At 35.1% G+C, this 13308-nt stretch overlaps 3 protein-coding genes across 3 annotated transcripts in view; 1 reads left to right on the forward strand and 2 right to left on the reverse strand.

The window, feature by feature from the left end:
• Positions 1-13308, reverse strand: part of LOC128160617 (uncharacterized) — a 174163-nt gene that overhangs the window by 128624 nt on the left and 32231 nt on the right. The window lies entirely within an intron of this gene.
• LOC128160623 (uncharacterized) lies at positions 501-2946 on the forward strand. The gene is made up of 2 exons (XM_052823978.1): positions 501-578; positions 734-2946. Exon 2 carries the CDS (start codon positions 750-752, stop codon positions 2406-2408), a length of 1659 nt encoding a protein of 552 aa, XP_052679938.1. The 5' UTR covers positions 501-578; positions 734-749; the 3' UTR covers positions 2409-2946.
• LOC128160636 (uncharacterized) lies at positions 3544-8540 on the reverse strand. The gene is made up of 9 exons (XM_052823991.1): positions 8448-8540; positions 7619-7708; positions 6367-6456; positions 5996-6100; positions 5673-5777; positions 5414-5506; positions 4408-5013; positions 4094-4291; positions 3544-3979 (listed from the first exon to the last, which is right to left on the reverse strand). Exons 1-9 carry the CDS (start codon positions 8469-8471, stop codon positions 3722-3724), a joined length of 1569 nt encoding a protein of 522 aa, XP_052679951.1. The 5' UTR covers positions 8472-8540; the 3' UTR covers positions 3544-3721.

Below are 13308 nucleotides of genomic sequence, written 5' to 3' on the forward strand. Positions count from 1 at the left end.
CGGGGTATGTATATATAAAATATATTTTAAAAAATCTATTTTCCCCCAATATTTAAAAGGATGTGTATTTTTCCGCTTTTAATTATCAATTAGTCTGGAAATCTTAATTGTCCTTCAGATTAAATATTAATGATTCCTGTAGTAATTTGGACGCTGGCACGTGCAATAACAAAACATACATCTGAGTGTTTGATATAAACTGCCAAAAGGAAGTTATTTATATAAGTGCAAGCATACTTTTTCCAAAGTATTTCGAGGCAAACTTTGGGAAAACTTCACAAAATGAAATAAACAAGAAAACCACTGTACCGTGAAGTGACGGTGTAACCGTATCTCCTCCACATTGCCGAACGTACATGTATTGACTTCTCCTCTTAGTTTATACAAATTAAATGTTAATTAAAATAAACCATGTAAGTACATGTATAACAATTTAAGAACCAACTTAAAACCCGTAAGAACCTCCCTGATACATAATTATGTTGATGCATGATTGCATGTATATACAGATGACAGTGTGTAAATGACGCCAAACTGACAAAATTGCATCTAGGAACGAAGACTTTTCAATGACAAAGGTTTGTAAGACTTAACAATTATAACATAATTTTTGTTACCATCAAAGTAATATATGGAAATCAATTTTCGTTTTAATCATTTACGATGTCCAACATACCGTATCTTTAAACATTTTACAACAATATTGGAGCAATTTTAGTATTTTATTCGACAGTTTCCGACACCTTCTAATGATGGCATCTCCTGAAACGGATCAAGGCCAACATTTTGTGGAGTGTGATCTCTGCCAGAAACCAGTCTCGTTCTTCTGCAGACGATGTGGATCCAACCTCTGTGACGCTTGTGTTCCTGTTCACTTACGTTTAAAATCGAAAACAGGCCATGAAGTCGTGGATTATGGCAGCAGGAGTGATGACCACACCAATTTTTGTGATTCTCACCCAAAACACAAATGCTCTGCGTACTGCAAAACTTGTGATGCTCCGATATGCATGCTTTGCATTTCTCTCACACACAAATCGCACGAATTATCCGATCTGTCCGATAGAATAGAACAACTTTTAAATGTCATCACGAGGGAAAATGATCGACTTCAGTCAAACAAACGTGAAATAGAAGCAGTTCTCTATCAAACGAGTGAACATTTGTCATCGCTACCTTCGTTTTACAATCAGAGGAAAGAAAGAGTTACAGCACTGGGGGAAGAGTGGCACAAACAGATTGAGAAAACTGTTATAACGCTGCGCCAGAAACTGGACGAAATGCAGAAGGAGCACGAAGCAATACTTCAGAAACAAAAGAAGGAGTTGGAAGATATGGTCAGAAAAGTCGATGAAATAAATAGAAAAGCGACAACATTACGATATTCAAAAAACGTCATGGAGATGCAAACTCTGGTAGCAGAGATTGAAAATCCGGAAATATTGAGTGAATTCTCAAATTATACGCTTCCAACTTTCCGTGAATGTAAAATAGATGCAAATTACATGCAAACTTATTTCGAACACGTTGATAAAATGCAAGGACAAATGATCTCATTCTTAGAGAAGAAATTCAAAGAAAAATGTTTCTCTGGTAGAAAAATATTAAACTCGCCAAAGATTATTTCTGCTCTGGACTCTGGCTTCCCAGCTGATAAAGTTTGTAAGAATCGCCTGTATGACATGGCCGTTACCGACGATAACAAAGTGTGGATGGGAGGACATAGCAAAGAACTGAAGCTGTTTGATCTCCAAGAAAACCTCCACCACACTGTCAGTATTACTTGCAAAGGTCTGTACTTGTGTATGTACAACAAGCAAGTAGTGTACAGTGATATCAAAAGCAAAGCCGTGAAAAGGTTATCTTTAACTGGGACTGAGGCGACGATGTTTACAACCGGAGACTGGTTTCCTCGTGGAATCACGAGCACCTCGTCCGGCAATCTGCTGGTCTGCCTCGATAAAGACGGTGTATCCAAAGTGGTTCGATACAGCAGTACAGGGACCGTGCTCCAGGAAATCCAGTACGACTCTCATTGCCAACCTCTTTACAAAGAGGCCACTTATATCACTGAGAATATCAACGGAGACGTCATCGTTACTGATTGGAAGAAAAATGCCGTCATCGTTGTCGATGAATTGGGCATATTCCGGTATTCATACTTGGGGAGGGACAATTATTTCGTTGTTTCTTCGGTAGCGACCGATTCTGACGGCCAGGTCATCGTTACAGATTATGGCGGGAATCGGATTCACATGTTAGACATAGGCGGGCAATTCCTGAGATACGTCATTCCTGAAGGAGGAGTAAAAAGACCTCGCGCCATCTGTATCCTTGGTAACGGTGAGATGTTAGTTGGAGGAAATCTAGATGGTGTCGCAAAGAGAATCAGATACTTAAAAGAATGATATTTTTTCAGTGTTTTACAACTGACGAATTGTATACTTGTATACACTGAACGCAGCGCCCGGTTTTATCTTCACGCGTTAAGACTTAACAATCTGAAGTGGAGTATGATGAAGTAGAGATGAACATTATTGCAGGAATGATAGTGTTGATGAAATAAGGAATAAAAACTTTGAAGTGCTAACATTTGGAAAAATGATAGTACTGGCTATTGCTATCTAAATGTTAAAAAGATGGCGACTATCGGAAGAAACATACTATATATAAATGGCTGCTTGTAAACGTGTTATGTGCAGTGTGTGCCTTTTGGAGGGGGTGGGGATGGGGGATGGTTACAATCTTTAACTATTAATTACAAACAATGAAACACATACTAATAGTTTTTGAACAGCACTTAATATATTCAAAGAATTGTTGATCATTTTCTGTGCACTATAATAAAAAAAGATTTGGCTCCACTTTAAGAAATGGTTTATTTAATGCATGTATCCCAACAAAGGAGAATATGTACGATACTTAAAAGCATCATAGTAATTTGTTAAATAGCACAGGTGCTTGAGGACAGGATCGACCCCCCCCCCCATCCACCCCCCCCCCCAGATTATAGACCCCGGGACTTTATCATATTTTAAATTAAATTATCTTTTTATGACATATTTCTAATCTAATTTATACATTCATTGCCCAAAATTGCCTAAAACAAATATTTTTAAAAAATCAGACCCTCTACAAATATAATACAAGTATTGTATTATTGTACAGAGGGTCCGATTTTTTTTTCAAGAATGTTGGTTTTATGTAATTTTGGGCAATGGATGAATAAATTAGATTAGAAATATGTCATAAAAGGATAATTTAATAAAAAAAGAAAAATAAAGTCCCGGGGGTCTATATATTGGGGGGGGGGGGGGAAGGGGGGGGGTCGATCCTGTCCTCAAGATCCTGTGTTAAATAGCTGCTTGCATTTTTTTCAACACAACATTAATTGATATTGTAAAATTGTATTTCAATAAATTAACAGTATACAAATATACAAGGTATTATCAAACTTAAAACAGCACTGCTGTGTGGTATATTTCAAATAATATATAGTGAAAAGACTCTTAATTTAAGAGATATAATTTAAAGTTTCACAAATAAGATAAGTTGCCAGAACATGTCCTTTTTAAAAAAAAAAAAGAAGAAGATTTCTATCAACTGTTTAGACTGAAAACTCGTTAGAACGTTATTCTTAAAAAAAGAACAGTGTGTTAGAAGTAAAGAACAACTAAAACATCGATTTATTCAAATCCGCGCTTAGCTTTTTTGACCTTGATTAAAGAAACAGGTCAAGGTCAATGTAGCAATCCTGGCAAGGGAGGAAGCGCTCTGAGCCAGTGAGATCATGGCGGGAATGCCGGTCTATAGACACGGGGGTGTGCTCTGGGTCCCAGGGGGATGGATCTTCGGATGCATGGGACTCTGACGGCTCCCGAGGAGAGATGTTCAGTTTGTCCTGAGAAACCTTCTTTAGAAATGTCTTTACATCGTTTTCCACAAGTTCACCATTTTGTCCTTCATTCTGCAACGGGACCTGGAGGAAAACATTTATTGAAAAAATTTAACACAGGTTATAAGATTTTTTTTCTTCAGAAAATGTTCATAAAGAACTTCAAATACAACAGCTATATATACTATACTCGGTTACCTTTTTGTGGGATGGTGTCTTTTTCCCAGATGTTGTAACACGCTGTGGAATTTTCCTCATGTACCTTCTACTGAACTTGTGACTTTTCCGTACAATTCCTCGACTAGAGATTTTCCTTGCCTTCTTTCTACAGCTAACAAGAGCCTTGTGTTTATGTTTTACTTTGTCTTTTAACGCAGTCCACTTAGCCCGTTTTTGCTGCAATTAACAATAAAGTTTCAATCGACAAAAACCATGAAATATAAAAGCATCTTTTCAAATCGAGTATTTAGGCAGTTGTTTGTGTTATTTGTCCTCTAAACGTGTTTTGTTACCTTACGACGTGTCTGTTTAACATTAGCAGTAGCCTGCAGTAGTACTTTGGTACTTTGACCCTGAATATGACTCGATGATTCCTTCTTCTGGTCGTCTCTCTGGGGAACACCAACATTATACTGTGCTCTCTTTGTCTCAATGTCTTTCAGAGAAGCTACCACGACCTCTTCGTGCATTTCTGGTTGGACATCAACTATTTCAGGAGAGTCCCAAATTGCCTCTCCAGGAATTTCATGCAGGACACTGACGATCTCGGGAATACATGGAATACATGTTTCCTCGGAGCTCTCCCTTCGGATTTCCCGTGGAATGCCGAGTATCTCAGACCCTCCGTAAGAGACCCTGGTGGTTCGAACTTGCATTTTCTGTATGACATTGTTTGTTTTAGGTATATGAATTTCTTTTAAGACCCCTGTGGCCTGTCTTTGAGTTTCTTGTTGTAGGCCTCTCTGATGGGCAGGTATTGTCCCAGGGACCACTGTGTTCTCCGTTTGTGTCCTCTTGAGTATGTTGTTTGCCTCGGGAGTTCCCGTTACTACTGCGCACTGTCTGTTAAACTTCTCTTCACAATTTATAGGCCTCTTTTTCAGATTTGTTGTGAAACTCTATTAACATCAAATGTCGTATAGCGTTAATTATTCTGATAACTGGGATATGTCTGCTCGGGCATTTTGATTCAAAATAACTACACTGAGCTTTAAATTTTTCGAGATCTTTAAATTTGCAATTCCTTCAACTGATGACGGTAAGATATATACTAGTATATCAAACATAATATTAAGTTTGCGTTTTGGATAATATCGCATAATTTATATTACAAAATTTCACACCGCAGAAAAACGGTCGTGTGTATGCATTGTACATGTAGAGTACGTGTAAATTACAATGTTTCAATGATTTGGTACATGACACTCATTGTGGAAATGATATATCCTGTACCTTATCTGTCTTTGCGATGTATCTAGACTTATAGTGTATGGTCTGATTTAGATATTTATTGCTTACCGATTTATGAGGGTTGGTAAGTCTTCGATGATGAGGAAGCACTGTTGATTCTATAAACTGGTGAATTTGTTCATCGCTCAGCAGTTGGTTTGCCTTAACGGAAATATAACACGTGAATGTTTAATAACAAAATTTCTATTTTTCAAAAATTGGCATTACATAAAACATGCAACTGCTAATCATCAGTTTACGAGTAATAATCGATTCATCAATCAATTCATTCTGTCTATGGTGGATTTTGAAATTAAGTTGAATTTACCCAACGTTGCGCCATTCTCTCAACTGTACGAGTTGGCTCGAGTTCGGTGTTCTGTAAAACCGTTTGAACGACAATCGGTAAAAATTGATTTCTCATAGGCTCAACCTTTAAAACCAAAGAATTTAATGCATATTAAATTGTTTAAGATAGAGACAACTTTAGAAACGACTAAGCTAGATTTCTATATGGTTAAATATCAAAATAATTTAAATAAACGGTAATTATAGAGGAATATATGTTTTAAATATTTTTAGAAAAAAGTGAAGAAATTCATTACAAAAAAAACTCTCGGGGGGTAATATATCGTAAAAGCATATCGAGACCTCCTTGTATGTCCCTGACTTGACGGGTAGAGTCGTGGTGTCAATTTCCGGTCTCCTGTAATTACTAGTGGCAACTTCCGTTTCCGGGTAAACCTCAGACACTTGCTGCATAAAATTAAAAACAGATTAGATGTTTTTTAACATTGATTATTTTTCTATTTTTCATAACTTTCACAATGATCATTTGCAAAAACAAGCAACCAAAATTAGTGGTTGTGTTTCTAAATATAAAATTGATTTTTTTCTTTTATGTTCTTTCTTACTATTTGTTTGAATTGTTTAAAATATAAGTAACCTTTGATAGGCAATTTGATATATTATTATATGTTATTGTTAAAATCAATTTTGAAAAAAAAGATATGCAAGTTTACCGATTCATTTCTGGTCAGCGAGCGATGGTGAGGAAGTACTGTGGACGTTATAAACTGATGAACCTGTTCATCACTCAAAAGACGATTTGCCTTATAAATTAAAATATTGAATCTTCATGAAATTGTGATATAATAAATCTTTGAACAATATGGTTGACAATCAGTCTTGCGCATATCACCTACTAATGGATCTACGGAAAAACATTCTAGTATAACTAGCTCATCTTGGGGGTCTTAACAGGCACGTATCGGCGAAAGTGGGGGGGGGGGGCAGACTCATCCAAAAAATATTCTTGACAAGCCAAAAAAAAAGGGGGGGAGGAATGTTATTTTCCAAAATTCTGAAAATCATAACACCAGGTATACCTTTAACTTCAATTTCACTGTTTATTTCCTTATACTTATTTTCAATTCAATATTTCACATGGCTCTATAAAAGTGGGGGGGGGGGGGGCAACTCCTTGTTACTTCAATATTTTGTATGTAAATTTTTAGAAAAATCTGTGCTGCGCAAAAAAGGGGGATGGCGCCAGGCACCTCCTACCCCCCCCCCCCCCCCCCCCCCCCCCCGGATGCTACGTGTCTGCATAAGACACACTTTTAAGGGAAACCTAAAAATATCAATGACTGTTCAGTATTTAATTAATGTTATCGGCTAAGACCAGTTATCGGCTAAACTGAGAGTTCGGGTTTATAGTACGCGACTATCCGAGATTTTTTAATCCAGTCATCTGTTTCGAATAAAGAAAAATATGTTTGCTTGAAAACTTTCTTGAATATGATTTAACCATGAGCTTGAACGATCATTGTGTACCGCTAGTTTAAATCTTTGCACTTTCAGCAGTGGGGGAAGTGACGTAATAAGTTAAAACTAGACTATGACATCTTTGTGAAATGTTATCATACACCTTCTTTGATTTGACATAATATCAATACATATAACATGTAGAAACAAAAGGAATTCATTAAAATGTGAGACATTTATAGTGCAGTTGAACGCCTGAATGCACAATATCATCTTTTTAATAACCTTATATGTGCGGTTTGATATAATATATCAAACCGCACATATAAGGTTATTAATTTTACTATTAATTTTAATATCATCTGATTTCTTATGTTCTCATCTGTAAGAATCACTCAAAACATGATTTTATGATTTTTATGTCATAAGACCCCTTTTCTCATACACTGGGTCAATTATAATTATTTTGAGAAATAAAAATATCTATTTACAAGCTTAGTAACTTACCGGTCCATTTCTGGTCAGCGAACGATGGTGGGGGAGCACTGTGGAAGTTATAAACTGATGAATCTGTTCATCACTCAAAAGACGATCAGCCTTAAATTACAGAATCACAAAAATTGAATATTTGTGACGTCACTAACTCTTTGAACAATCTGACCGACAATCAGTCAAGCGGATATGACTAGGGGCCTAACTAATATATTAGATTTATTGAAAAAAATTCTTATTGACCCCAACAGATTCTCATATGTTCTTTAAAGATGGATAAAAATACCAACTTCGAGTTATCAAGAGTGAAAACAATGAAATATGCATAACGGGACCCAGGTTTTACTTTGAGAGATCAAGAACTTCGAGAGATCGAAGTTCGAGTCATCGAGTGTCAACTGTATCGATAATTGTATGATACATATTCATAATTAACTGGCCTACATGCAAGTATGTATCATGGTCTATAGAAAATAGATCAATACTTCTTGGTACAGTTCTACAATATGCCTCATATTTTAGACACACAAAGTTTGTAAATTGGCATTCTTGATTTATAAAAATGTTTCTATAAAACTATAAAAAAAAAATCGAGTTTTCAAGTTATTCATCTAATTTTTAGGAAGATCATTGATAGCTATCATATATATTTAAATAGGATTGTATATGTATTCATCACATAATATCAAAATAATAACTTCAGTCTACATACGTCAAGAAAATGATGTCTTCGATGTTTGTTTCGCGTTTACCAAATGACCTCTGAGTCAACTATAATCAAAACATGGTTTACTGCAATAACATTAACATCTTGTCAAAATCATTGACTGAACAATATCATTACCCCCATAGATGCGCAGTTATCCATCTTGGCAACTTTCTTGGGTTCTATAGCATTTATGAAAAATATCTCGCTCTGCTATAAGCACGTCTTGCCTCAACATCTGATGCTGAAACACTAGTGATGTAACCAAAACACAACGCAACGTGAGCCTTTGTGATCATGACGTCATCAATTAAAACAACCAATAAACTTCGTATAACTAAAAATACTGCGCTAATTTTAGCGAATGGAATTCCTCTAAAAATCAAGGGGAAAAAACTCCATCCTTTTAGAATATTATTTCACAAACCAATGAATTATGAACAGGGATAACAACAATTTGAATTGTATTACCTTTTATTGATTTTTTCATTCTCCCTCTAATTTTCATTAAGGTCAGGCGGTCATGAGGTACATATATGATGTATGAGTTGGGAAATTGGGGTCTGGGACAAGCTACATGTAGTTTCTTGCATGCGCAGATCCAGAAACTTTTCATTAGGAGGATCAGAGGGACAATGTTGTTTTCCAGGTGTCCGATGTCTATTTCGGAAAGTTTACTATGTGAACTAAATAACTTTGCAAGTTTGAATTTCCTCCCCCACCCCACCCCCTCTTAATCCGCGCATAACCCAAAACTTCAAAACTCTACAGGATCTCCGGACAATAAAGTGTTTAAATTGAAATTTTTACTTTTATTCATCATCAAACAGATAATGAATGATAAATTACTATAGTTTGTAGAATAAAGATCATGTTACTTGGAAAATCGCAAAGATCAAATTAAGTTAAACAGAAATTATTCACAAAAGGTTGGTGGACTAACAAGTCTGAACAATCATTAGTTTATAGTTTGAACATATTTTAATGAATAAATCAATAGGATTAGAAAAAAAGTTCTTACTACATGTACCTACAAGTTCCTTTCCTTGAATTATCACAAACAATCCGTCATGTATGGAATTCAATATACGACAGCCAACTGTCAGCTGCCAAGTGCTTAATGCTTACTGCCAACAGCTTACTGCCAACTTGTCTTGTCTGAGAAATAAAGTCATAAGTGGAAGACGGTTTAATTAATGTTTCTGATTATATTCCGGTTTCGATCTTGTAAAGAAACAGGTTTGTCAGTCTGGTGCTTTATGTTAACATTTTGAACATGCATCTCTTTTAAATTTTGTTATCTCCGTTTGGAAAGCGTCGTTATTTACATGATCATTGCGATAAACGTTACGTATAATCTTTACATTATGACGGCCAATCTGTGATTTCATAATACAACGTAATTTAATCAGCCAACATCTCAGTATATCAGAAATGTGATAATTATGAAATGAACACATAATATACTGTGGATTCATTTAAATTCATAGACGCCAATTCTCGTGGGTTGTGGGAATTTTTATTCGTGGGGATTTAATTCTTGGATGGGTCGGTTTTCAGTTTCAATAAGAAAAGTAACTCTGTCAAAATTTGTTTTCATCGATCGACGATGTAAATTCGGGGGGGGGGGGGCTCCCAAGAAATAAAAACGAAACTTGAGTCACCGAGAATTCTAATAATTTAATAGTATACTATGATTGAGAGAGGTTCATTAAAACGTTAGTTTTTCTCACTGTTTTTGTTGTAATGTGAAATCCTGATTTGCATTGCTTTGCTAGTATCCCCCTACGCAAATTGCTGCAAAGAATTTGCGCTCGGAATGAAAGCTTATGAACGCCATGGCTTTTAAAACTGTTTTGACCACCTTGGTGTGAGCATCTATAGTGTCGTGGTGTGTGTTGAAGGTAGTCCATCCAAAACTGAGGCAAATTTAACAAGTTTGATTTATATGATCTATATTGAGTACATGTATCTATTTTTAAATCATTATGAGGCCGACATAAAGCTTAACCAAATTCGGAAATATGTATGCAGTCAATCAAATGAAGGTCTTGCACTTGGAACTTTTTTAAAGAGTTGATGAAGCTTAACCAAATTCGGAAACATGTATGCAGTCGATCAAACGAAGGTCTTGCACTAGGAACTTTTTTAAAGAGTTGTCTGCCCCTTGCAAAAATTAAAAATAATCAATTATGAAAATATGTACGGTAAATAATGATTTATTTTAGCATTGTCAAAGAAAAAGAAAGCTTTTGCAACTTTTTACCAAGAGATTTGTGAGGAAATCATTTGTACTATAAAGATATATATCTAAAAATGAATTTTTCCCATAGACTTCAATGTCAACTTCAAGATGGGATAACTTTGATAATATATGTATTCAATTTAAAAAGAGAAAATTTAAAGATGAATTTTTATTATTAAATAAACCCATTAAAACCACAGTAAGATTTTAGAAATCAAACTTGTAATCTATATTTTAGATATGAAATATGACAGTTATAGAGGGACTACCTTAACATTTATGATTTTATTTTTACAGAAATTGTGTTACTCCATTAAACACTTAAAAACGTTATAAGGCAGGCTCGTAGCATCGTTTTTGAAAGTGTGTGTGTGTGGGGGGGGGGGGGGGGCAGATTCATCCAAACAATCTTGACAAGCAAAAAAAAGGGGGGAGAGTGGGGGGCCAACTCCGTCTTAATACAATTTTTTGTAAGTAAAATAAAGAAATATCTTTGCTCCCCCCTCTCCGATGCTACGTGCCTGATAAGCTAGGTTCCCAAAAAGTTTCATAGCCTCGTGCAACGTGCTTTGGAGCAATAGATTTAGATGCAACATTGTTTCTAAAGCAATATCAGAACACTCGTTAGATGGACAAAGTGTGTTTTGTTTCTAATTCTATGAATACTCCATGTGTCTATCACTCTTTCAAGGACATTCTGGTTGACAGGAAAGAAACAAAATCTCAGACGTTCTTTATGGATCGCATCAGACAAATCAAGAAATCCACTATCTATAATGTCTTTCAAAAGTGGTGAACACGAATTAATGCACTTAAAATTATGTGCGTGGTGGGTTTTCATATCTACTCGAATTGTTAATATGTGTTTTTGTGTAAAATAAAATAAAGGCTATCAATCTATCAATATCTCGTTATCCTCAAATAAATGTCTGTACATGCGCTTAACCCAATAAAGAGGTAAAGAAAGCTATTGGCAGTAAGCAGTTGGCATTAGGCAGTAAACAGCTGACAGTTGACTGTCGTATATGGAATTCCATAGTCATGCAACGTGAATGAAGAAAAGTAAATTTACAAGAACTGATACATGTGGAAAAAGCATTAAAACTAATCATAATTTTGCTGATGTTCACATATTTGAATATCTTCAAGTTTCGTCTATAAATTTGTGGACATCAGCAAAAATTATATCATAATTAATAATCTGTAAAGACAAAGTTACATTACCCAACACAATAAGATTAAGATTATTTCTACAAGAAAAAAGAAATGAAAGCCATCTTCATTTTTCCCACGCGAACACAAAGTCTATTTTATATTATGCTGTGTTTATATAAATCACAGTTTAGGAACACATGTATGTCTTAGTGTGGATAATGTTGCATGATATATTTTCCAAATGAAAAATAATTTGACGGATTTGTGACTTTAATAGTAACGGGGTTTTTTTCGAAATAAATTTATTGATTATTCATTTCCTTTGAAAGTGGATACTATAGGTGCGTTCATAGTTGTACCGTTGGTGAAATTTAGATATACCGCTGGCAGCATTTGGTTGCCATCGGTGAACTATGGTAGCCAATGGTCACCAAATGCTGCCATTTGTATCGGTAGTACCATGAACGATTTATTGTCAAATACAAACAAATGGTAGCCTTTTGTTACACTTGGTTACCAATTGTAACCATCTGAACATATAAAACAGTTGAAAACAAAACAAAATACCTTTCCTCTGTGAAGTGTGACTGTTTCCCTTTAAAACAGCTTTATTGAGTGATTTATTATGCGTACATGTATTCCCAATTATATAAAGAAGTCTACAAAATGACTACCAATCTAGCTATCATTCAAAGAAAGTAAAGATTAGTTGCAAAATTGATAATAAATATTAAACACCAGCAAAAAGTATATTAATTAGAATCAATTTTAACAGGAGCTTGGACTTTGGGTAGTTGTGTCAAACAGCAATGTGACATAGGCCTATCAATGGTTTCTTTGTTGGCCACTTAGCCATGGATCTTTGAAATCAACAAGATTTGTCTGGCTGATATATAAAGCCATTTCTACGCAATATGTGCATATTTAACCCGATATCAGCATCATTTAACTTGATTTGATGCAAGAAATAGTAACGTCCTACCGAAAGTCCATCCATTCTCTATCACATACTTTCTATAAAAAAAATGTGTTTCTGGATATAGAAGCGGGTTTTAGAAGCCCTCAGTTGTCTTATAGATTGTCTTCAAAATATTCATTCAATAAGATATGCATATATTGAAAGTATAACAATATCAAATACCTAGTAGACCTTCAAAGGAAAAAAAAGAGGACAAACCTTTCTGCTTCCCCATAAAGTATGCCAGATATGACTGACCTTCGGCAGATAGTATTCCTCTTACCCGACCATATTCAGTATTCCGAATAATTGCATTTACTCCAGAAAGAAGCAGTGCATATTTATGGAAGCGCTACAAATACTTTGACGTTGATCATTAAATCCTTCAACAAAAAAATGACTGTAATATATCGGGATTCATGGACTCTCATTTTCTTTTATTCTGTCCTCAGTGAAACTTATGCGTAATTTCATTGGCCGTTGGTATTAATCAAATGGTATTCTTTTTTTTTTTGGCATGACATTAGATCTATTTAAAATCAAGTTACTTAAAATAACAACAGTTCATCAAACTTTTTTTTGTTAGTATGTTGCTGGGTTTTTTTTATTATTGTTATGTTTTATCGACGTATTTGATTGAA

This window comes from Crassostrea angulata, chromosome 8 (genome assembly GCF_025612915.1).
Source record: "Crassostrea angulata isolate pt1a10 chromosome 8, ASM2561291v2, whole genome shotgun sequence".
Lineage (NCBI taxonomy): Eukaryota > Metazoa > Mollusca > Bivalvia > Ostreida > Ostreidae > Magallana > Magallana angulata.